The 25,222-nt window shown below is 37.4% G+C and overlaps 1 protein-coding gene across 3 annotated transcripts in view; it reads right to left on the bottom strand.

Annotated features, from left to right (window-relative positions):
• Window positions 1–25,222, bottom strand: part of LOC106875883 (four and a half LIM domains protein 2) — a 231,251-nt gene that overhangs the window by 83,661 nt on the left and 122,368 nt on the right. For all 3 annotated transcript variants that reach the window (XM_089338925.1, XM_089338924.1, XM_089338926.1), the window contains one exon: window positions 21,186–21,419. In XM_089338925.1, coding sequence (XP_089195051.1) covers window positions 21,186–21,419 — 234 coding nt within the window. The remainder of the gene's footprint in view (window positions 1–21,185; window positions 21,420–25,222) is intronic.

Raw genomic sequence — 25,222 nt, 5'->3', positions numbered from 1 at the left:
GAACCACTGATTAGATAGTCAATTATTCTATTTTGGAACAAGCATTTAACAATCATACATGTGTGGGATAAGAGAGAAGCTCATTTTTAGCCTCAACCATACCATCTCCATTGAGGATGGCTGTTACTGTTGATTCTTTCAGTAGATCAGGATATATTCTTGTCTCTAGAGAGCTTTGGAATAGTATCTTAAATGGAATGGTTGGGCTATTTTTGCGCATTTCAAACAGTATGGCTGGGAAAGCCTTTGGTTTTTCTAGTTCAGAGTTTGAATGTAAACCATTAATAGCTGAAAGTAGATAATCTTCCATGATATCTATGTCATCTGAGGGTATCTCCATACATGAACACCTGAATTCTGGGGGTTCAAGAATTCTTTACAGTGCGCGCTATTTTCTTCATTACAAGACTGAAGAAAGCATTGTAGTGCTCATTTCAGAAAAGAAATTCACATACTTGTGATGGATTGTTAGTGTATGTATGCATAAACACACACACACACACAACACTGGTGTATGTTTGTGAGTGAGTGTGTGAAGATACTAACACCTGTGCACATACACTTATGATGGGTTGTTAGTGTGTGTACATTTACACACACACACACATATATATAAATCATCATCATCACACATGCATATATATTGAAAGACGAAGGAGAGAGAGAGAGAAGATAGACAATGGAGACGAGGCCAGTAGGTAAACAGAAAAGCAAGCATTCATGCATAAATGACATCTTGTAACAACATGTTGAAGTAAAAGCAGAACCTGACAAAGGCAGAAGCCAGGATATTATATAAATGTAGGGCATGAAACATAGAACACACTGCCTACATCAGTTGAGGGAGGGAAGGAGGGCGGGTGGATTGCGGTAGAATGAAATATAGAAACTCCCATTTAGTGTGGCTGTGTGGTAAGAAACTTGCTTCCCAATCACATGGTTCCAGGTTCAGTCCCACTGCATGGTACCTTGAGCAAGTGTACTATAGCATTGAGTGGATCTGGCAGATGGAAACTGAAAGAAGACTGTCGTATACATATGTGTATATATGTGTGTGTGTGTATCTTTGTGTCTGTCTCCCACCCCACTCCCATTGCTTGACAACTGGTGCTGGTGTGTTTAAATCCCTGTAACATAGTGGTTTGGAAAAAAGAGTCTGATAGAATAAGTGCCAGGCTTAAAAAATAAGTACTGGGGTCAATTCATTTGATTAAAAAAAAAATTCTCAAAGGCAGTGCCCCAGCATGGCCACAGTCTAATGACTGAAACAAGCAAAAAATACATAAACACAAATGTATGGAGGACTCTTCATTAGTTTCATTGATGAGGATTCAAGTGTTTAACCAACTGTATCACCTGTTCATTTAATTAGGACATTGGCGTTGGTTAGCTTGGGACTATAGTAGAAGACACTTGCTGTAACAGTTCTCTATTTATATTACCTGTTCCAGGTGATTTATTACATTCTAGTTTGCTAATTCCGTATCTAACATCTTTTGAAGTAATTTCTACCTCTTGTTGTACATAGTAATTCCCTGCATCTTGTTTGTTGTGCCACATTACTAATACCTATCTCTGTTTTGTTGTGGTTGTAATGTATATTCCACTATTATCTACAACTATCATTTTACTTCATTGGCTTTGTATTCTAGTTTGCCATATTTATCTTCAACAACTTGACATTTAGGTACCAATTCTTTAGTTAGATCTTAAACTATTTCCTGTGGTTTTCTTGAGCGATTTACTGACTGATTTCTTCCAATTCCTTCACATCTTTCATTAACTCATCTCTCTTTTACTCCCCTAATTTACTTTCTTTCCTACTTTCCTATCAACCAATCTACATTCCATTTCTCCTGCTTTTTGTTTTCATTTGTTTCTCTTTCAAACCCTTTTCTTTCATCACAACTGAGATTAAAACATCTTTATTTATGCAAAGATTCTTAACTTACTTTTACCAGCTAACACTCTATTTCTTCAAAGATTCCTATTAATTCTTGCACACTGGCATCTCATGATTATGTAAAGAGTCTGAATTTTCCTCCTACTTTCGTCGTTCCATTCTGTTATATTTTGTTCATTAACTTCTTTAAGAGCATATTTTATTCTTGCAGTTTAGTTCTTGATTAATTACAAATTAATTGTTATTGTCATCATTAAAAGTCTGTGATGGTTGTCTATATCTGCACTTGGAAAAATTTGACTTTTAGCTCCATTTATACTCAACTGATATCTGTTTTGGATATGAATAAAACCCATCTGGTTATTCAATATCCTTCTTGGCGAATGCCAGCATATTTTTCTTGGCAATTTCTAACAATGTATTGCATTTGCTATAATTAGCTTCTGTTGTTTTGCAAATTTAAATAATCTTACTTCACTCTTACTCTGTACTTTTCTTTTTTCAAGCCATGTTTATGAATAGTTCCTTTCCAACTATTATAAGCAGTTTCCGCTAAGTTATACATGTCTGCACATGTCTGCACACATTTTGCAACCAGCCCACCAAAGACATTAAGCACAGACAAGAAACTTGTGTGCATAAAAAAGGTTGGTTGCCTGAAGTAATTCATAATGATTGTGCTGATCCCTCACTGTGGAGGGAACCTGTGGAAGAGGTAGACCCAGGAAGATGTGGGATGAAATGGTGAAGCTTTATCTTCAGATGTTGAACCTCATGGAGGTGATGACAAGTGATTGAGACCTTTGGCAATTTGCTGTGCTTCAGATGACACATCAAGCCAAGTGAAATCGTAGTTGTGGCCAGTGCTGGTGGCATGTAAAAAGCACCCACTCTCAGAGTGATTGGCATTAGGAAGGACATTCAGCCATAGAAATCAAGCCAAATCAGACTGGAGCCTGGTGCAGCCTTCTGGCTTACCAGTCAAAGTCAAACTGTCTAACCCATGCCAGCATGGAAAACAGATGCTAAATGATGATGATGTTGATGATAATGATGTTGATGATAATGATGATCTCTCTAATGTTTAGTAGTGTGAGCAAAAAAACCTCAATGGAATGTGATTTTGTGACAACAGTAGATATAATAAGCATAATTATTAATAATCTTTTTGAGAACACAACAGTGGTAGATCAGCAGAATCATTGAGTGCTGGGTAGAAAAATGCCTCACAGTATTTCTTCTCGTTCTTTACGTTCTGAGTTCAAATTCCATAGAGGAGGCCCAATTTGCCTTTCATCCTTTTGAGGTTGCTCAAGTATAGAACCAGTCAAGTTGTGTAGTCACGTGATTAACTGACCCTACCAGAATAATAATAATAATAATAATAATAATAATCATAATAATTACTAGCCTTGTGTGCCTTAATTAGACTGGCAGAATCAGTAGAGCATCCAATGGAATCCCTTGCAGTACTTGTTCTGATTCTTTGCCTTCCAAGCTCAAATCCCATCATGACCTACCTGGGTAGTAGATTGAACCTATCGTTCAATTTGATACTGCCATCTTAGGTGGATCTTAAGTGACAACCACTCTATTGATAGTATTTGGGTCAGGTCTCCAGCCAGAGGCAACTTTCCTCCATCCCTCCCTTCGATCAATCTCAAAAGCTGAGAGAAAAATCATGAGCACTGTCTTTCCTTCTGACCAAAGAATTAACAACAGCAACAACAATAATGGTTTCAAATTTTGGCACAAGGCCAGTAATTTCAGAGGAAGGGACTAGTTGATTATATCAACCTCAGTGCTCAACTGGTGCTTATTTAATTGACCCCGAAAGGATGAAAGGCAAAGTCAACCTCAGTAGAATTTGAACTTAGAACATAAAGACAGATGAAATGCTGGTGAGGATTTTGCCTGGTGTGCCACTTTTCACTGACTTAATAATGATAATGATGATGATGATGATAATAATAATGAAATAATAATAATAATAATAATAATACTAATAATCCTTTCTACAATAGGCACAAGACCTGAAATTTTTGGGGAGGAGACTAGTCAAATGCATCAACCCTAGTGCTCAACTGGTATTTCTTTTATCAACCCCGAAAGAATAAAAGGCAAGGTTGACCTCAAGAGAATTTGAACTCAGAATGTAAAGACAGACGAAATGCCACTAAGCATTTTTGCCCACCAGGCTAATGATTCTCCCAGCTTGCTGCCTTACTAAAAAATCAAAGTCTGCCTGTGGAGCAATAATAACAATAATAATAACAATGATTTCAAATTTTGGCACAAGGCCAGCAATTTAGAGGAAGGGGTTTAAATTGATTACATTGACCCCAGTGCTCAACTGATACTTATTTCATTGACCCCAAGAGGATGGAAGTCAAAGTCGACTTCAGTGGAATTTGAACTCAGAACATAGAGACAGATAAAATGCCACCAAGCATTTTGCCTGGTGTGCTAACGATTCTGCCAGCTTGCTACTTATTAATAATAATGATAATACAAATACACCTTTTACTACAATGGTTTTGAATTGAAATAAATCAAAATTGATTTGTTTTAATTTGGCACAGAAACCACACCAATATATTACTGGTACTTATTTGAGTTGCACCAGAAGAATAAAGAGCAAGGGGAGCTCCAGTAGCGTTTGAACTAAGAATGTAAAGAGATCAAACTAAATAATATTGTGAGGTATTTAGTTCAGCTTTCTACCATATCAACCACTACACCATAACCACCACCAACTTAGGCAGATCACCACTACTACTACCACCACAGACTGACAACAACCTGACAACAACAAAGACTGACAACAACCTGACAACAACTAAATGATTGTTCGGCCTGCTTAAAAATAGCAGCTAAATATTCTCCAAATCAAATACTACCATCTTAAGAAAAAAAAGGATGCACTGGAAAAGATGGGGTGGTCATGGTTAGAATGGCTTTGATCTAAGTCTACTGAATTAAGACTGACCTTGGGTTAAATAACAAAAACTATCTATTACAACAGTGAAACCAGTATTAAAACCCAGGAAAGTATTGTGATCATTATGACATACCCACAATTCATTAACGTGGAGGCGCAATGGCCCAGTGGTTAAGGCAGCGGACTCGCGGTCATAGGATCGCGGTTTTGATTCCCAGACTGGGTGTTGAGAGTGTTTATTGAGCGAAAACACCTAAAGCTCCATGAGGCTCCACCAGGGGATGGTGGCGAACACTGCTGTACTCTTTCACCACAACTTTCTCTCACTCTTACTTCCTGTTTCTGTTGTGCTTGTAATTCAAAGGGTTAGCCTTGTCACACTGTGTCACGCTGAATATCCCCGAGAAGTACGTTAAGGGTACACATGTCTGTGGAATGCTCAGCCACTTGCACATTAATTTCACGAGCAGGCTGTTCCGTTGATCGGATCAACTGGAACCCTCGACGTCGTAAGCGACGGAGTGCCAACAACAATTCATTAACAATTAATAAAAATTTATATATTATTTGAACAATACCCTACTTTCACTGCCTTATTTAAAAACCATTCCTTATTCAAATTCATCCACTATATTAGTGTCACCTGCTACAAATTCCTGTTAAGACAAGAGAGGATATGGATCACAGAAGGCAAGGGAGAAGGGTAGAACGCCAAGAAACACAGCAACATAAAGTCTTTAGAACTGTTAAAAACTAAATCACCACTCTGCAATGGCAGAAAAGCTTTTGTCCAGACAAGATCTTTTCACAAATCAATGTTAATATGTCAACTGTAGGCTTCCTTTTTATTCCCTAACCAAGTCAAAATCAGGTAAAAAGATCAATAAATTTAAAAGCAGGACTGTGCTGCTTTTTTTTAAACAATAAATCAATTTTGAATCAAAAGACAGTAAGCACAGCTGCCACACACCCAAAAGGATTGGTAACAATTCACCAGAAACATCTGTCAGAAGTGGTTTCAACATAATCTTACTTGAAACACAATGTCAGAAATCAGGGCATTGTTAATGGAATCACTGACCCCTGAGCATAGCAATGCACTGGGCGCTTACATCAATGTTCATTCATCAGAGTGACAATGATGATCTAGTCATCATTCAGGATGATTGATGACTTGTGCAGTGACATTGTTTAGAGTGAAGAAGAGTTGTGCACCATCAACCTTACTCTCTTGTCTACGACCATCTTCAATCCAGTGGCAAGACCGGGTCAAGATGACAGAGGATAGATAGATCACTAAAATCCTTTTTTTTTTGCCTCACCTTGCTCTCTGCACTTTACAATGCATGGCTGCAGCCACTTTCACTTCTGCTGAACCATAAAGGTTTCCTCTGCAGAGTCCACCAGATCCGGTCTTCACATGCATAGGTAGGCAAGCAGCCCCTACACACACTACCACTGTATACACAGGCTAACTCCAGGGCCCCTGGACACGTGAGATTCCTAAGGCAAGTATCCAATGTGCTCACTGACAACAAATGGTGATAAGTTACCATTTAGTTTTAAAAATAAATAAATGCGCCCTTTTAAAGCCTAGCCAGGCTCATGGGCCCCGGTTTCAATAGCGTATGTGTTCCCCAGCTGGACGGGACGCCAGTCCATCGCAGCTTTACTCATTTTTGCCAGTTGAGTTGACTGGAGTAACGTGAAATGAAATGTTTTGCTCAACAACACAATGCGTTGCCCGGTCCAGGAATCGAAACCACAATCTTACGATCATGATGCTGATACCCTAACCACTAGGCCACGCGCCTCTACACCATTTAGTTTAACAGCTTCAATAAAATTAGGCTCTGAAAAAACAGGTTTGAGAATAGTGGATGGGGTTGGGTACTCGCTCTTCAAGAGAAAATATTTTATTCAATATTCCATTTTGTGGATCACAGCAGCATCGTTAGTTTCAGATTTCCAGCTGATCGGTCACTAGTTTACTGTATTTATGATAGTGTGAATGACAAAGGGTATTGCCATCATCATCATCGTATCCATCTTTCTTTGCCGGCATGGGTGTCTGTGTAATTTGGTGCAGAACAAACATCACACAAGAGATTGTTGTTTGAAAGAACTAGTTTATTAGTTTTACTCACTGGCATTTACAGCTTTTGCTAATACACACACACACACACACAGAGAAACATGCATGTTCACACATTCATCTACATGCACACATACTCATATGTAATAGTAGAGGCACAGTATAGCCAGCTGTTTCTCACAGGTAAGTACAACATGGTAACATGCCTTCACTAATTGTTTCATGTACCTGTGTAGTCATGAGCAGTGACTGTTTAAAATAAAGAAGAGTTGCACACCATTAACCTCACTCTCTCATCTGTGACCATCTTCAATCAAGTGGCAAAACTAGGTCAAGACAACTGGGGGTGAATGTCGTAGATAGCTAAAATCTCTTATTTGCCAAATCTTGCTCTCTGCCCTTCAGAATCTCAGGATATCTCAGCGTCTCAGCCCCCATCCCTCGTGACAAAACAGGACATCCAGAATGTGACAGCCGGAGGGAGAGGGAGAGGCAACATCAATACACACTTGGTATTCATTTTCACCTGAGTAGACTAAAGTAACATGAAATGAAGTGACTTATTCAAGGACACAATTTACAGTTATTGTTATCTGATCAAGAAGAATTATGATCAAAGGTGTTGCAGCTATGACTACCCCATGTTTGGTACCTAGCATTACCAAAATATTCAGTAACACATCTAAAAAGTCAATATTGTGTAAGTAACAACAGCAAAGCTAATTTTCTGAAAAATTCCTAAAAATCCAGGGAACAATTTTTCTTTTATTCTTCTTGTTTTTTTCTTTCTTATAAGATAACTAATACCAGAATTAGTTTGCATGGAAATTCATGTACAAAACAGGTTTTTCTAGCTAAATCGATAGACAAAATGATCACAGTATAAAACTCAGCAAATAATTAACTGCAACAACTTGACACTAAAATCCTGCTTCCTAAACTGTCAGAGGGTTTGAAGACTTGTTTAAGAAATACAGTGGTTTCAAAATCCACAGAGAAAAGTTGAAATGTATTTTGTCCTGTCCAGATATGGCTGCTTGGTTAAGAAGTTGGCTTCTTGCTAACCACATGGTTTGGGTTCAATCATACTGTGTGGTACTTTGGACAAGTGTCTTTTATTATAGCCCTGGGCTAACCAAAGCTTTTAGAGTGGATTTGGTAGATGGAAGCTGAAAAAAAAGCCCATCATATACAGAAGGCTACAGTGCCCTATAGTAACCCTTTTTTTATACTATATTCCTATGTGTGATAACATGACTAAAAGGGATAGCAATTGGAAGGGTATCCAGCCACAAAACACTACCTTAGAAGACCTGTCTGACCCATATCAGCATGGAAAAGTGGATGTAAATGATACTGGCAATGATAATGAAATGCATTCACACACACACACACACACACACACACACACACACACACACAAGTTGGCATCAGGGTGGCTGGTAAGTTGGTTGGTAACCTAGCAATGTGGTTAGACGGTGTTTAAAAAAAATGAGGAAAATGCAAAAATAAACTTGTTCTCCTCACCAAAAAACATTGGTAAATATTTAACTGATAGACGACGCCTACAATGGAGGATTGCTTTTGTATTTTTTTTTGTGTGTATTTTTTGTTTTTGCTTTGGAATAGGTGAATAGAAAAAAAAAACCATCATCACCGTTCAAAGACATCCATCGTTGCTAACCACTTCCACCCATACCATTGAAACTTACACCACCACCACCACCATCACAACTGCCACTGCTACAACTACTACTACCACCACCACCACCACCATTATCACAACTTTCACTACCACCACAGCTGTTGCCGCCACCGATGCCACCACCATTGGTGCTGTTGCCACTGCTATTATCCTACTACCACCATCACACTCCCCATCATTATTACCAGCACCATCAATGTTAACACCATCATCCACCCTCCCAACCATCAATACCATCATCACCACACTGCTATTACTACTAATTCCACCACCGCCACCACCACTGCCCCCCCCCCCCCCACTATCACCACCACCATGATAAACAGTTAAATATCTATAGTTTTTATTTGGCAATCATTGAACAACTATTTGGTTTGGTGGAGTTATTTATAGCTGGATACCTTTCATGGTGCCAACCACTGCATCAGAATTTGAACCAATGAAGGAGCTTCTCTACAGCTGCCCAACCAGCTCCACCACAACCACCACCACCACCACCACCACCACCATCACTATCACAATGGATTGCCACTCCTATTGATACTATGCCATGTTGTAATCTGTGAAATTTCATCATCCTGAGATCCAGCCTCTCCTTCCCATCTCTTGTATTGTCTATCATCTGTGCCAAGCACCCTCCATCTCTCCAGCCTCCAATATCTTCCTCAAGAAACACTTCTTGCCTAATAACAACCAAAAACCCAGGGCTTTAGTCATGCTCTACTACAGGTACCCGCCACTGTTCATCCCTCCATGTGTCTCTCAATAACACTCCCTGCCTAACAACAAATATAAACCCAGATCCTTAGTCAAGGTTCGGGGCAGAAAAAACATCAGTAATTAAGTTTGCAAATTCCTGTGAGTTCCATATGTCACAGGGTAGGAGAAGTTCTAATGATGGAAGACCCAGTTTGAAATATTGGAACACACATCTCTCTCTACTTACATACAAATTAATTCTAATTTGTGAACCTATTAAACTCCCTAGAATATGGTGTTGCTTTTGTTGTTGTGTAACCTTATGATAAGCAGGGCCAGATTAAAATACATAGAGGCCCTAAGCACTTAAAAGATTTCGATGTCACCCATATATATGTAATTCAAAACAATAATAAACCATAAAATAAATTTCTATTTTTCAAAACAGACAAATGGAGTCTGGACAGCTCCCCAGCTCGCCAACTTTTGTCAGACCGTCTGACAGCATGGAAAATGGACGTCAAATGATGATGATGATGATGATATATATATCATTTATATATATATATGATGGTACCTGTGAATTGTGGTGATTGATGGTACCATGTAAATGACACCTGTGAATCATAGTTGTGGTCATTGACAGTACTGTGTAAATGGCATCCATGAATTGTGGTCGTTGCTAGTGCTACATAAACGGCACCCTTACATGGCACCCATGAATCAAAGTCATGTGGTTGCTGTCGGTGCCATGTAAATGGCACCTGTGCTGGTGGCATGTAAAAGCACTCATTGCACTCCTGGAGTGGTTGGTGTTAGGAAGGGCATCCAGGTGTAAAAACCATGCCAAATCAGGCTGGAACCTGGTGCAGCTCTCCATTTCATCAGCTCAAGTCAAACCATCTAACCCATGCCAGCATAGAGAGCAGACATTAAATGATGATGATGATCTGCTGTGTTATGTGTGTGTGTGTGTGTGCCTTTGTGTTTGTCACCTCATCCCCATCCCCAATCACTTGACAAATAGTGTTGGTTTGTTTATGTCCCCATAACCTAGTTGCTCAGCAAAAAAGCCTAATCAGCAGAAAGCAGAATAAGTAACGGACTTAAAAGAAAAAACACAAACAAAACAAAACTGAGTATTGGAAGCAATTTGTCTCATTAAGACCCTTCAAGGTGGTGCTCCAGCATGGCCACAGTCCAATAATTGAAACAAGTAGAAAAGGCCTTTGTTGTGACACAGAAACATATTTAGTTGCGACAGAGAATCATTATTTTGTATCTTAGCTGTGACAGAGAAATATTAGTTTCAAATTGTGGAACAAGGCCAGCAATTTTGGGGTGGGTCTAGTCAATTATATTGACCCCAAAAGGATGGAATGCAAAGTCGACTTTGATAGTAGAATTTGAACTCAGAACATAAAAATAGATGAAATTCCACTAGTTGGTATAACAGAAAATGTGTAAAAATACAAACAGACCCCTTAGTAGAAAGTGAAACAAATGGTTTGGTGTGAGTTGAACCTAGACAAAAAGGAGACAAACTTTTGGAAATGAACAAGTGTGGTGGTGGTGGTGGGGTGAGTGTTAGAAAGATGATAAGAAGTGATGGGTTTAAGAAATACTGCCAATATAACATGGCAGTCCTGGTTTAGGACGAACATTGCTGTAGTTTAGCCCCAGGAGACATCGTCTCCAGCTGGTTATACATGATCATGTTGTATAACCAGCTGGAGACGATGTCTCCTGGGACTAAATTACAGCAACATTCGTCCTAAACTAGGACTGTCATGTTATGTTGGCAAAAATCTTTACACCAAAGTACTGTAGCTGAATATCTCTCATTGTGAGATTTAAAAATAGTAATTTTCTTAAGAAATACTGTTAATGATTTATAATCCAAACCACTTATATTTGCCTTCCAGTAACTTGAGGCTGTGTCCTGACACATCTTCACCACAATTTTCTCTAGTTTCCAACTGGAACAATGCAACCATGTATCTCCTCTACAGCAAGACACCTGTTTCTGTCCCTCTACCATACTTTGACCTCTCAACATTTAGCATAACACCACCTCTGTCTATACCACCTTATCTTCTCAGTTGAAGGGTCTTATCTTGTGAGATACTTGGTAACTCCACTGGTGCTGGTGCTACACAAAAAGTACCCAGTATACTCAGTGAAGTGGTTGGTGTTAGGAAGAGCATCCAGTTGTAGAAACTATACCAAAGCAGACACTGGAAGTCGGTACAGTCCACTGACTCACTAGGTCTGGTCAAACTATCCAATTGGAAAACAAACAGATGTTAAATGATGATGAGGACTTTGATAAGATTTTAAAAATTATTCCATATAAAGAGAATTTCTTATAGTAATATTGAAATTAGCTGATTTAGGGATAGTAAGGAAAAAATTGGTCCTCATTTTCAAGCAGGAAAATACTATAAAATAACTCCATTCACAACCCAATGTTATGGAAGAAGATATTTGCTCAAGGTATCATGCAGTGAATCAAAATCAAAACTAAAGAAGCCTACTCCCAAATACATAAACATTTAAGATCATTAGGCAATGCTGGCATGGGTTGGACAGTTTGATGGGAGTTGATGGCACCAAGGACTGCATCATGCTTCAATGTTTGCTTTGATTTGGTTTCTATGGCTGGATATCCTTCCTGGTACCAACCACTTTATGGCGTGTACTGTGTGCTTTTTGCATACCACCAACCCTAGTGAGGGCACCATGCACCATGCAGCTTGCCAAACTACAAACCTTGAAGGAGGCAATTTTATGATAGCAGATGAGTTGTATAGAGGATTAAAGTATGAGAGAAAAGGGCCAGAGCAGACAGATTTCTTGACTTCTCATATTTAAAAAAAAGAGGATGGGAGTGGTCAGGTAGAGCTTGAAAGCAGTCAAAATAGGCATTTTATGGTTGAATGGTTAAGAGGTTTGCTTTACAATTATGAGGTCCTGGGTTCAATCCTACAGTGTGGCATCTTAGGCAAATATAGACCCCTTCAGCACAATCTTCAAAAGCTATTTGCAAACTATTGCAAAATACAGAGCAAACAATGTAGGAACAGAAATATCATCTTGTTTTACACCATTTTTTACAGAAATTGGACCTGACAAGGTATCTCCAGCATTAACTCTCACTTCCATCTTGTCATGAAATTGTCTAAGCATTCTCACAAATTTTTCAGGGCAGCCTAGCTTTTTCAGGATCATCCAAAGTGCAAATCTATTTACAGAATCAAACACTTTTGTTGGTTCAATGGAAACCTGATATAAGTCCATATCCTGTTCGATGCACTTCTCTTGTAACCGTCTAGGAGAAAATATCATATCCATAGTACTCCTACTCCCTCTAAACCCCCATTGTGATTCTGGTAGAACCACATCATCAATGTGCAGAAGGAATCTATTCAGCATTACCATACAAAGGCCCTTTCCAGTGACAGCTAACAGACAGATACCATGGAAATTATCACAGACATCCTTTCTATCTTTCAATTTATAGAGTATCTCCATAATTGCATCATGCCAATCCCAAGGAACCACTTCACTATGCCAAACCTTCTGAATCACATCTGTCAACATTGTACAGAGATGTTCACTCCAATATTTGTATATCTCTGGACCGAATCCATCCATAGCAGGAAACTTTTATTTTATTTAATTTAAAAGAAAATTTTTTTTTAGATCTTTTCGATTTTTATCAAGAGCGACCAGATATTTGTATATAGTTGTATTTTTATTTCATTTATATGTAAAAAAAAAAAGAAGAAAAAAATGAGAGGAAGAAAAGAAAGTTATATTTTATATACTTGTGTGTGTGTGTGTGTGTGTGTGTGTGTGTGTGTGTGTGTGTGTGTGTGTGTGTGTGTGTGTGTGTGTGTGTGTGTGTGTGTGTGTGTGTGTGTGTGTGTGTGTGTGTGTGTGTGTGTGTGTGTGTGTGTGTGTGTGTGTGTGTGTGTGTGTGTGTGTGTGTGTGTGTGTGTGTGTGTGTGTGTGTGTGTGTGTGTGTGTGTGTGTGTGTGTGTGTGCGGTGGACTCCTTTTGTAAACAATATATGACGGTTCTGCAATTTCTTGTTGAACAACCTGAACAGTGAACAGATGATTTGTTTACAGTGATCAAATGTTTGTGCTGTACATTAGCTCAATCTTTCTATCAAAATGACATTTCCTGTGAGGGGGATAGTGTGCCACATGCTAGATGTTGAAGTGATCACAGAGCAACATGATTTGAAGTGATCCTGGTCCATGAATTAAAACCACAGTCTTACTTATTTCTTTACTGCCCACAAGGGGCTACACACAGGGGACAAAGAAGGACAGACAAATGAATTAAGTCGATCATATCGCCCCCAGTGCGTAACTGGTACTTATCTAATCAACCCCGAAAGGATGAAAGGCAAAGTTGACCTCGATGGAATTTGACTTCAGAACATAGCGGCAGACGAAATACCGCTATGTATTTCGCCCGGTGTGCTGACGTTTCTGCCAGCAGGCCACCTTCTTACTATCGTGAGTTCAATGCTCTAAATACCACAGTCATACTATCGTGAGTTCAATGCTCTAAATACCACAGTCATACTATCAGGAGTTCAATGCTCTAAAAACTAGGCCATACTATCTTTCATATATATATATATATATATATATATATATGAGGCGCATGAGTGGCTGTGTGGTAAGTAGCTTGCTTACCAACCACATGGTTCTGGGTTCAGTCCCACAGTGAGGCACCTTGGGGAAGTGTCTACTACTATAGCCTCAGACCGACCAAAGCCTTGTCAGTGGATTTGGTAGACGAAAACTGAAACAAGCCTGTCGTATATATGTATATATATATATATATGTGTGTGTTTGTGTGTCTGTGTTTGTCCCCCTAACATCACTTGACAACCAATGCTGGTGTGTTTACGTCCCCGTAACGTAGCGGTTCAGCAAAAGAGACCGATAGAATAAATACTAGGCTTACAAAGAATAAGTCCTGGGGTCGATTTGCTCGACTAAAGGCGGTGCTCCAGCATGGCCACAGTCAAAATGACTGAAACAAGTAAAAGATTAATTTATGTAAAATACTGCATACATTTCATAAAGGTAGTCTATAAAATACTACATGTATCTCATAGAAATGAACCATTACTTGGTTTAATACTATCACCTGGGAAAACGAGTACCTTTTACAGGTCAAATGAACGCCTGATGGACTGGTCGGTCAAGGTGATCAAGGTGATATGCATATATATATATATATATATATATATATATATATATATATATATATATATATATATATATATATATATATAAATGAGTGCGCTTTTTCTAATGAGTTGTAGTGAATCTGAGCACTGTATACAATAAGTTCAGGATTATTATTGAGTGAGAGAGCAGTGCTTGCCATCAAAGTGACACTAGGGTACAAATACATGAAGCCCAATATACCCACCATGACTGCTCGTCTGATAAGGATACACCAGACACATGCATTACAACCATACGTGCGCAGCATGGTATTCTCATATCAAGATGATCAATGTAAGGTCGAGTGGCCCATCCCACACAAAAGGTCCCTGAATAAGGGTTGTTTAAGGATGTTGAACAAAACAGCCTTTATCATTATTACTTCTCCTCCTCCTCCTCCTACTCCTACTCCTACTACTAAAGTGGTGAGCTGGCAGAATCATTAGCACACTGGGCAAAATACCTAGCTGCATTTTGTCCATCTTTATGTTCTGAGTTCAACTTTGCCTTTCATCTAATCAGGATCGATAAAATAAGTACCAGTTGAATACTGAGGTCGATGTAATCGACTTATCCCCTCTCCCAAAAATGCTGACCTTGTGCCAAAATTATAATTATTATTATTATTATTATTATTTAATAGAATAAAATTACTAAGATTAATTGTTTGTTTATTTATTTAACAGTTCCATGCTCTACAATACACTGGTCTGTCTATGTCTTGTTCACGAGCGTTTATGTAGCATACTAAATGAGAAGGTGTTGCAAGTCTTTGCTCAACAATCCTCCAATTGTTGGAGGAAAGGCAATACTGTGGGTGGCACACCACACTTTTCAAAGAAGAAGAAGAGGAAGAGGACTGGCTTAATTAATATACTTCATTCATTGACTCATCACAGAAGAATAAAAGACAAAATTGTGACTTCAATAAGGTTTGAACTCTGTACACAAGGAGCAAGAATAAATACTGCAAGTTGTCCGTCTGCTGCTCTGACGATCTCGCCAGTCGGCCACATCGTTCATTGGAGATAACAAATAATGTAGAACTGAGAGTTACTGCCCTTGGTTCACTTATACCTGACTCTTCTACACTTCTTTACTCGTAAGTATTCGCCACACACGCACACAAATAAGTCGATGAGTTGGGTGGTCAGTATGTGGTCGTTCGAGCTGCAAAAAATAACAACCAACTTGGACTAAATTACACACTGTCATCTTAAATAAGGAAGCGATTGACAAGATAGTGCGTTCGTACAAACCCTTAGAAAAGACGGGATGGTTATGGCTGGAATGGGTTTCCACACTGGTCTGCTCGACCAGAGATGACTAAGAGAACAACAACAAAAAATTGCTATCTGTTTTCTTTCTTTATTTCCATTTCAATTAGTTATAAGAGGAGCTAAGGAACCTTCTATGATTGCTCCATCTGTTACAAATAGCAGTCAAATCTCCCTCAAATCACAACTGTTTCACACACGCAAGTGCACGCACACACACGTAAAGGAAATGACTGAGTACAATTTAGTCTTAGATATGCTATGGCTGAAGAAAACAGAAAGATGGTTGCAAATGGAATATATTTGGTCATCGGTCTACTCAATTAGGTCTGACCTGGGAGTAAACAATAACAAAATTGTAAGCTAGTGAAGGTGTGTTTTACAGTAACTTGACCTTGTAAGAAATAACATTCAAATCACACCCTTGTGGTTTAAAAGAAAAAAGTTGAAAGGACACTTTAGGTAAAACAATTAGAAACATTCTTCAAAAGACATGGGGATCATTGCTGGAATATCTTTGGTCATTGGTGTATTTAAACAGGAATGAGCTGGGCCTAACCAGTAGCAACCAATTAATAAAACTCACTTCACCTATTGATTATTATAATTTGTTAACCAGATATAACTGTCACAGGAAGGAATTACAAGACAGACTGACCCAAGGCAAATAAAAAAAAAATCACATTCACCCAGTGTAACTATTTCCCAGGGTCTTACACCTCATCCTTCAAAGCCTTTAACATTTAGAATTGTTTGGTTTCATCTGAAGCCACCTGTATTGATCTACACATGTAAAGGTCATCATCTTCCCTTGGTATCACAGAACTCCTAACAGTTATATATTAGACAAGACACAGGACTTTTATGATGATATTTTCCCTTATTTTCTGTCAATTTTCCGAAAGATCTAAGAGTTTTTAAGATAAAAATTTTTTACTCAAGTCTTCCCACCTTCGCACAGAACAGAGAGAGATTTAAGGTACTACAGAGATTGCTTTGTTTCTGTCTGAAATGCTTTAAGTCTTCATTGGAAACAAGACTCACAACTGGTTAAGAACTAGACTGATTTGAGCCAGAATATATTATAATACTTTGGGTCTGCAGTTTACTCCCAGAATATCTTTATGTTAGAGCCCAGTGGTTCTCAGCCATTTTTTATCTTTGGACCCCTTTGATTACTATTCTGTTCTGGTGGACCTCCATAGTCATTTGATGTGTAAAAACTAATTTTATAGATGCTCTTTTCTAAATTGCTATTTTATTTTTCACACATTAACTTGTGTAGTTTGAACTATGTAAAACATTAGTGAAAGAAACCTTGAAACCTTGCTGTTTTTTTTTTTTTTGCAATAAATACATCTAAAGCAAAATCTTTTCATGGTCACTTAAAATACTGCTAGGGATCTCCAATTTACTATTTTGCTTGCATGAACTCCCAAAAATCTTATATGGACCCCAGTAGTCATAAGGACCCTAGTTGAGAATCACTGAGTTAGAGTGTGAACACAAAGTTCCAGATACCCTATATACTAAGTGAAGTTAGTATAGTTAACATGGCTTAAAGAAAGCTTAATTACAAACTATGACTGGACTGGTGAATGAGTCTGGAAATATAAAGTGGGAACTCACACTGTGCTGTGTTTTATCAAAACCTGTTCTAATAAATTCCATTATCCACATGTGTATGCAAAGGGTAGGGTAACTGGTTCTTAAAATGCATCTGAGAGGAGGTAGTGTGGAATATCAGAAACAGTAAAGTGTTAGAGTAACTGTTTAATATTAGTTCATTTCGTCCCTTTGTGTACTGTGTTGAAATCCTGCCATGTCTTTCATATTTTTAGAGTTGACATGTGCTGGTGTCAAGTCAGTGACTAATACACAAATGTTCTCTGTAAATTTTGTGGTCTTTTCATCAACATGAGATATTAATATTTATTTAGCTGAAGATACCAGATTGATGAAGGAAGTAAAAAATACTTGACTGTTTCTTTTTCTTAGAAATATTCTTCAAAATTAATTGTTCTTAGCATTTCACGAATCAGGAGGATAACTCTTCTTGATATTATCTATCTTTCTGAACAAATACCTTCAATTTTAGAGCTGTTCTTGCAAGGCAAGTCATTTGATCCGAGACCATGTAATGAAACTAAAACAGCTACAGTGTGGAAGACATATATTAACCATTAATAAAAATACACAAAGACTTAACTTCCACTGCAGTGACCAGGTCACAAATGGTGCAATGGAAATTTTGACACCAAATAAATGATAAATGATTAAATTAAGTTAACAGTTTTTGTGTTTTTGAATGGCTAATATGCATTTTCCACAGGCTTATTAATATTTTACAGATGCATACAGTATTTCTTACCACAGAACACAGCTGAGATTTAACAATCAAAATAGAACACATGTAGGCAATATAAACTTTATATTGCTGTCTGTAAATGGTTATATGAAATCTAATGCCTTGTAGATCAAATGTTTTCTGATGTATATGGGTCTATGTATTAACTGAAAGAGCTATGATTTGAATGAGTGTTGTGTGATTTTCTTAGTAATAGTGAACTTGCCACCATATTTAAATCTAAGATTATGCAATATTTTAAGAAGAGATAATATGTATGTTTTATTTCAATGTGTCATTCCTCACCCATTACCTATATTTTAATGTATTAATGTTTAAAGCTTCCTTTATTAAGATTCATATCATTCTAATTGATATAATTACAAATCAATGAGGGAGCCTCTGCATGGTTATTCAACTTGCTAGAAATAATAGCTAAATCTTCTTCAACCTATAGACTATAGTCTTAAAAAATGAAACACTGGATAATGTAGTCCAGGCTACAATATGCCAGAGAAAACGACAGGATACTAATGTCTTCAATAGCTCTGGTCCAATTTAGGACTAAACAACAACCAATACCTTATTTTGCGGTTTTAAAAACTATTTTATATCTGTTGTTGTTTCTTATGTTTTTGATCATCTTTTAAGGGCTTAATCATGATTTTCTTCAGGGTCTCCAAGATCAAGAAGGTGACAGGTAAAACCTATCATCAGACTGGAGATGAAGCCCAAGAACAAGCAACAAGTGCATTCAACTAAATGAAAATCTCCATACACAGAAATGTAATGTATGTACAAGGGAGTGCTGAAAAGGGTATTGCTTTAAGAGTATTGTGAAAGGCCTGGTTGGAGGCCCAACCTTCTGAATCCTTTTACAGGGCTTAGAAGAACTGAAGGACTATTGCAATAAGTGTATGAATCTGAGAGGGGAATGTGTTGAATAAAATCGTAATTAACTGATCCTCCTGCATTTTCTTTTACGCAAAGCCAAGAACTCTTCAACACCCACTCATATGTGTGTGGGCAATTACATAGAGCTAGATACGTGACTCAAAATTCAAGTTTTGGGCATTGCACTTCTCAAATTTTACATACATATGTATTAAGCACACAATCCACACACATACATACTTGGTGAGATCAGCCCTGTCTTCTTTGTTGCACAAGAATGAAGAGTTTAGATGGGATAATACTTTGCTGAAGAAATTATTCTACAGTAGCAATGGAACCTGTTCCCTTCTTTTTATTTCTCTTTGTTTGATCTTTGTTTTTTTTCTTTAAATATTATTTTTTAATAATGTCAGCTAAACTATTCCAAGCAGTTATGAATTAAGAATTTTACGTAAAGGAAAAAGTCATCATAACATGAACCAAACAGAGTTATTTCCCTTGCTCAGAAGCACATCATAACGGAGAGATTGTGTTTGGGACAATGTAATCAACATAATCCTACAACCAATGAGAATGTAGGATTTAAGAGTTTAAAAATCAGTTTGAGAGATCATGGCTGTTTGGATAAGAAGTTCGCAAAGCAATCACGCTGTGGAACAGCTTGAAGAATTATCTTCCACTATAGCTTTCTGAGAGAATTTCGTAGATAGAAACTGAAAGAAGCTAGGCATATACGCGCGCGCGTGTGTATATGTGTGCGTGTATATATATATATATATATATATATATATATATATATATATATATATATATATATATATATATATATATATATATATATATATATATATATATATATATATATATATATATACATATACAATACACACGCACACACACATGGCCTAGTGGTTAGATGTTGATCTCACAAATGTGAGATTGTGGTTTCAATTCTTAGACTGGATGGTGTGTTGTGTTCTTGAGCTGAATACTTCATCTCATTTTGTGCAGCATTCACCTTGACACTGATGTGTGGTACACCGTGCACCTGTTTGGGCAATGTCTATTTGATGGAGGGAGTGAGTTAATGTGCAGAACATACATTTGATCGCTATGAATAAATCATTTGTGCAGGTCAGTCAGCAAAAAAATCTGAATTCTCACACACCATCTTCGATGGGAGAGTCCATTATATATATATATATATATATATATATAAAATTTATATTTTGATTGCAAGATTCCGGATGTGAACACCTGGGTTGAAATAGCATTTGTTGTATCTAGAGAGGGTCATAATGCCAATAAACACACACACTGATTCTATTTCACTTCTTTTTTTGGTTAACTAGTCAACATTTGACCAATTAACAAATAATCAATTAACTAATCAAACAGCCAGTTAGTTAATTATTTCTTAAATGGTGAACAAGTTGATTAATGATAAGCCTTTCTATTATAGGCATGAGACCTGAAATTTTTGGGGAGGGGTAGTCAATTACAGTGACCCCCAAATGGATGAAAGGCAGAGTCGACTTCAGCAGCATTTAAACTCAGAGGTTAAAGAGAGAAAATGCAGCTGAACTTTTTGTCTGGTGTCCTAATGATTCTGTCATCTCATTGCCTTTAGCTGATTAATAATAAGATGTAAAATAGAACCAGTGTGTGTATATTACTGACATAAGTATCTTTCCAAGGTACAACTGTTTCTCTCTCTCTCTCTCTCTCACACACACACATATATGTCTGTGTGTACGTGTGTCTGTCTATGCTTGTTCACATTTATGCTCTTTGAAAGTTGCAAGCTACAAACAGTATTGTTCTTTTCAACAGATTGTCCACGTACTTCCTGCTTTCAAAGATATCTGTAATCAGAGATCCCTTAAGAAAACAGTTCAGGGTTAATGACAATAAGGCTGTAAAACAATGGCCCTGATATACTCATCTAACCCATGCCAGCATATATAAACAGACATAAAACAAATGAATCAGCATTAGATGTAGAAGTTTCTGGAATAACCCAATGGCCTAGTAAAACATTAAGACTCAGCTGGTTTAGTACCTACCGATGCATCGATGGCTTCTTTGGTTTGTGCTATGCCCATTGCTATTTGGTCTCTTAATCTTCGAAATTCGTGAAAATCTGCAAATTCAGAGGGAGATTCCAAACTTTGGCAGTATTTGTCAGATAGATCTTGTCTGGGTAATTGGTATATCAGTTGCAAGTCTCGATAACGTTCTCCTTGAGCAGAAATCCGAGGTACTTTGTGATTCGGTAGCTGGTCCATATATTCTGAAATCTGAAAAGAAATATTTTGGAAAATTTAGACTGGCAGATTTAAATGTAAAATATATTTTCTAAATTAATTAATTTAATATATACTTATATGGAATATAATGTACGTAATATATAATATGGAATATATGTAATAGAAAATGTAAGATGTAATATAAGTAATATGATGTCATAATATTTAATATAATGTTATAATATGTAATATATATGTAATATAATGTATGTAATATAATTTAACATATGTGTGTATGTGTGTGTACTTTTATTATTTTACTTGTTTCAGTCATATGACTGCGGCCATGCTGGAGCACCGCCTTTAGTTGAACAATATATATATATATTTTTATATATATATTTATATATATAAGACAAACTTCTTTCAGTTTCCGCCTACCAAATCCATTCACAAGGCTTTGGTTTGCCCAAGGCTATAGTAGAAGACACTTGCCCAAGGTGCCATGCAGTGGGACTGAACCGAGAATCTTATAGTTGGGAAGCGAGCTTCTTACCATGCAGCCATGACTGTGCCTATGCATTCATGTGTGTTTATGTGCTTCCTCTTTTTGACATCACATAATAGTTGTAAACCATCATGCAAGTGATGTCCTTTCTTCCCAATCATCCACGAAAACATGTCTTGTCATGGGAAAATATTATCCAGCTTAGAAACAAGTGAAGGTTAGCAACAGGAAGGGCATCCAGCTGTAGAAAATCTGCCTTAACAATTTCTATTTGATCGATGAAGACACAGAAAAGTGGACATTAAAATGATGATAGAGTAGGGACCTCACTACAATAATGATTTCTTAACCCCCCCCAAAAAGGATAATTTTGGGGACATTCTATTTTAAATAATGAAGTAAGTTTTTAAGTTCTTCATCTGTCTTAGTTATAATATTTTTCCTTTCAGTGGTAGAATTATCACACCAATTGGTCCTTTGAGACCAGAGAACTAACAACTACTGTGTTGTAAACATTTCAAGAAAAGTTTCTGGCTTCTTTTGAGCTAATATTTTTCTTTGCAGACGTCAACTGGCAGGGGATCATGTAGAGAAGTCATGCAAAGGCAATGATCTGTGTGCATCCACCTTTTATTTATAAAAGGTGTGCAGTATATATGTATTGTATTATATCGTAAACCAGGTTCCCAATTAACGTGTAGCAATTGGTTATCTCCCTTTAGTAATTTCTGTTGATAGAGCATTTTGGAAGCTGGTAAGGGTAGCAAGCCGGCAGAAACGTTAGCACGCCGGGCGAAATACTTATCGGTATTTCGTCTGCCGCTACGTTCTGAGTTCAAATTCCGCCAAGGTCGACTTTGCCTTTCATCCTTTCGGGGTCGATTAAATAAGTACCAGGTATGCACTGGGTCGATATAATCGACTTAAACCGTTTGTCTGTCCTTGTTTGTCCCCTCTGTGTGTAGCTCCTTGTGGGCAGTAAAGAAATAAGAATTGTGAGCATATAGGTCAAAATGCTTGGTTGCATTTCTTCTGGCTCTTCATGTTTTGAGTTCAAATCCTGCCAAAGTCAACTTTGCCTTTCATTTTCTTTAGGGTTGATAAAATGAATTATCAGGATAAAATGCTTGCTGGCATTTCTTCTGGCTCTTTATGTCCTGAGTTCAAATTCTACTGAAGCCAACTCTGCCTTTCATTCTTTTGGGGTTGCTAAAATAAAGTGCCAGTCCATCTCTCAAAATCGTTAGCTTTTTGCCAAAATTGTAAAGAATTATTGAGCTGCCAAAAAAGAGAGTCAAACAAAATACTTTGCAAGATTTCACCCTAGTTCTTTATGTTCTGAGTTCAAATCCTGCTGATTTCACTTAGCCTTTCAGCCTTAATAAAATAAAGTACCAGACAGGTACTGAAACAGATGATCCCAACAAACCTTTCTCTTCCCAAAACTGCTGGTCTTCTGCCTAAATTAGAAATAATTGTTTGACAGATGATGAGAGCAATGGATGAAATAAATGCTAGAACAAACCATTAAGTACTTTGCAGTAATTAATTAGACATCTTTATAGTCTGAGTTCAAATCCTACCAGGTTCGACTTCACCTTTTATCATCCTAAGGTCGATAAAAGGATTATAAGTTAATGTTTAACCCCACCAGTTCAATCTCAACTGAGAAGACTGTATGACCAAAGATGCTTTTGACTTACAAGAATTACATATCTAAGAACTACATTCTCCGTTGTGTTACTCCTGTTTGAAGAAGGTGAGCTTTTAGAGTCTTGGTTCTCAATCTGGCTCTGTAATTCATGGCAGATCAAACAAAGCAAAAAAAAAAAAAAAAAAAATTGCTTGTAAGATATAAAAAAGTAATGCAGCACCCATGACTTTGGAAACAGTTTTTGACATTCAGAATTATCAAAGCATGGAATAAGTACCCACATCAGTCGTTAGCTGTCAGGACATTGCATCCTTCAAAGATTCCATCCATGCTTCCCAAAATTCACTAACACTACTCTTGACGTACCTATGCACCCTTTTCTCTTCATGGTTCTTTTAATGTTCATTTTTCTGTCCATGTACTTATAACTTTCACTGCTGTCTTCCTTTACTTAAATTATGGCTGCTTTAATGTCCCCTCTTTTAATCTTTTCCAATGAGTTGTAGTGTATCTGAGAACTTCATACAGAAATTCATTATTATTATTGTTTTTCTTCAGTGCTAAGGTAATTACTGAGTATGGTTTTTTTTTTTTATGTTTGTCTGGGTTATGTTGGAGAGATTGTGTTTTTTAATGAATTCAGGGATTGCAGTGGGAAAATTGGGAATAAAAGGCACTTGTATAGGGACAACCATTGCTCATATTATGGTTGGATGACTTAACTATTGTTTCATACAGAAGGTGTCACTGAATTATTATCTTCTGATCAATTCTCTTTGCTAGTAGTCAGATGCCATAGAACAAGTAGAGTTATGTACCTTGCTCAAGATGGGCAACATATCAGAGAATAGAGTGGTTCCATAATTCCACAAGAATCCTATCACACTTTCTCTTAACTTCAGTTACTCAACACCGATTAAGGGACCTCTATGTGATGACTCAGTCTGGTAGAAATAGCAGCCAAATCTCCTTGCTTGCTTCATGCACTTGCTTGATGGGGCTGAGATCATCCCACATTAGTGGTCCCAGAGGTGTCATCGTGTATAGGGCCAACCAGGTCCAGCAGTGCTCCCAATTGCTTGTGGTCCCATGCCAACCTCTCTGTATCCTCCAACATGACATTGAGCCTCTGGAGATCTTCCTTAATCCTGTCCAGCCTTCAAGTGTGAGGCCTGCAGTGGGACCTCTTCCAAATCTCTCTCAAATCATAAATTACCATCTTAAACTAAATGTAGGGGGCGTACGTTAGTGACCTCTGTAGTATCTTTGACCTCAGGTCTGATGTATCAGGGATGCAACATTAGCAAGAACAACAATGATGGGGGAAGACACCAGAAAAAATACCTTCTGTCAAGTCTTATGTAACAATATCTTCTGTATAGTCTGTTATATGTAACAATATCTTCTCTGTAGAGTATTATACATAACATTACTTTTTATATAGTCTGTTTTATGTAACAGTATCTCAGAGTATTACTTAACAATATCATCTTTATATGTAACCGTACCTTCTATATAGAGTACTATATGTAATAGTATCTTCTACATAGCAGTGATTTAGCAGAAGTCCATAAGATCATTCACCATCATTCCAGCAACAACTTTGGCCACCTTCTTAAATTCAATACCTCTACAACCCTTGGACATGCTTATACAATTAGAAAACAGCATATCACTATGACTTTTAGGAAT

Source organism: Octopus bimaculoides, chromosome 21, assembly GCF_046866305.1.
Source record: "Octopus bimaculoides isolate indiv1 chromosome 21, ASM4686630v1, whole genome shotgun sequence".
Taxonomy (NCBI): Eukaryota; Metazoa; Mollusca; class Cephalopoda; order Octopoda; family Octopodidae; genus Octopus; species Octopus bimaculoides.
This window is presented reverse-complemented; position numbering and strand designations above follow the sequence as displayed.